This window comes from Eimeria mitis, genomic scaffold (assembly GCF_000499745.2).
Source record: "Eimeria mitis Houghton genomic scaffold, Emh_scaff2200, whole genome shotgun sequence".
Classification (NCBI taxonomy): domain Eukaryota; phylum Apicomplexa; class Conoidasida; order Eucoccidiorida; family Eimeriidae; genus Eimeria; species Eimeria mitis.
The window spans coordinates 5,991-6,613 of NW_013570527.1; the positions used below are offsets into that span (position 1 = coordinate 5,991).

Genomic DNA, 623 nt, shown 5'->3' on the forward strand with positions numbered 1-623 from the left:
TTTTGTTTATTTTAAACAATAAAATTAATAAATTAAATATATTTTACTCCCATTTCGATGGATAGGTGTAGTTGACTGCTCAGCAGCAACCAGTCAGGCCCCAGCAACAACAAACCCTAAACCCTAATAAACCCTAAACCCTAATAAACCCTAAACCCTCGTTGTTATAGTATTAGTATTTGTATATTGTTGCCGCATATATAATTCTTTGTGTGTGTGTACTGCATCACCCCATGGTGTTTATATCCTCTTCTTGCTGCAGCTGTCCTGTTCACGATGCAGCAGCAACAGCAGCAGCAGCAGCAGCAGCAGCAGCAGCAGCAGAACAACCATCAGCAGCAGCAAGAAACCATCAGAAACAACAGACGAGCCTGGCTATCCCGCACCTTCGCCCCCTACATCATCGTCACGGGCTCAGACACAGCTAAGCGAGAGATTGCCTTCCTCACCGGCCTCTCTCTTGCTGGCCTCTTTCAGCCCTTCGGCGGCGACACCTTCCACCGCATACAAACTAAAGCAGCAGCAGCAACAGCAGCAGCAGCAGCAGCAGCAGCAGCAGCGCAGCAGGGGGCCCCCCCATCATGGGGGCCCCCCGGGGGTGTGTGTGCGCCCCCCGAGGGGGC

The 623-nt window shown here is 51.2% G+C and overlaps 1 protein-coding gene across 1 annotated transcript in view; it reads left to right on the forward strand.

The window, feature by feature from the left end:
• Positions 1-276: 276 nt before the first annotated feature.
• The window catches only part of EMH_0050250 (uncharacterized protein), a gene marked incomplete at both ends in the record, with an annotated part of 1,155 nt that continues 808 nt past the window's right edge, over positions 277-623 (forward strand). The window contains one exon of the mRNA XM_013496627.1: positions 277-598. Coding sequence (XP_013352081.1) covers positions 277-598 — 322 coding nt within the window. The remainder of the gene's footprint in view (positions 599-623) is intronic.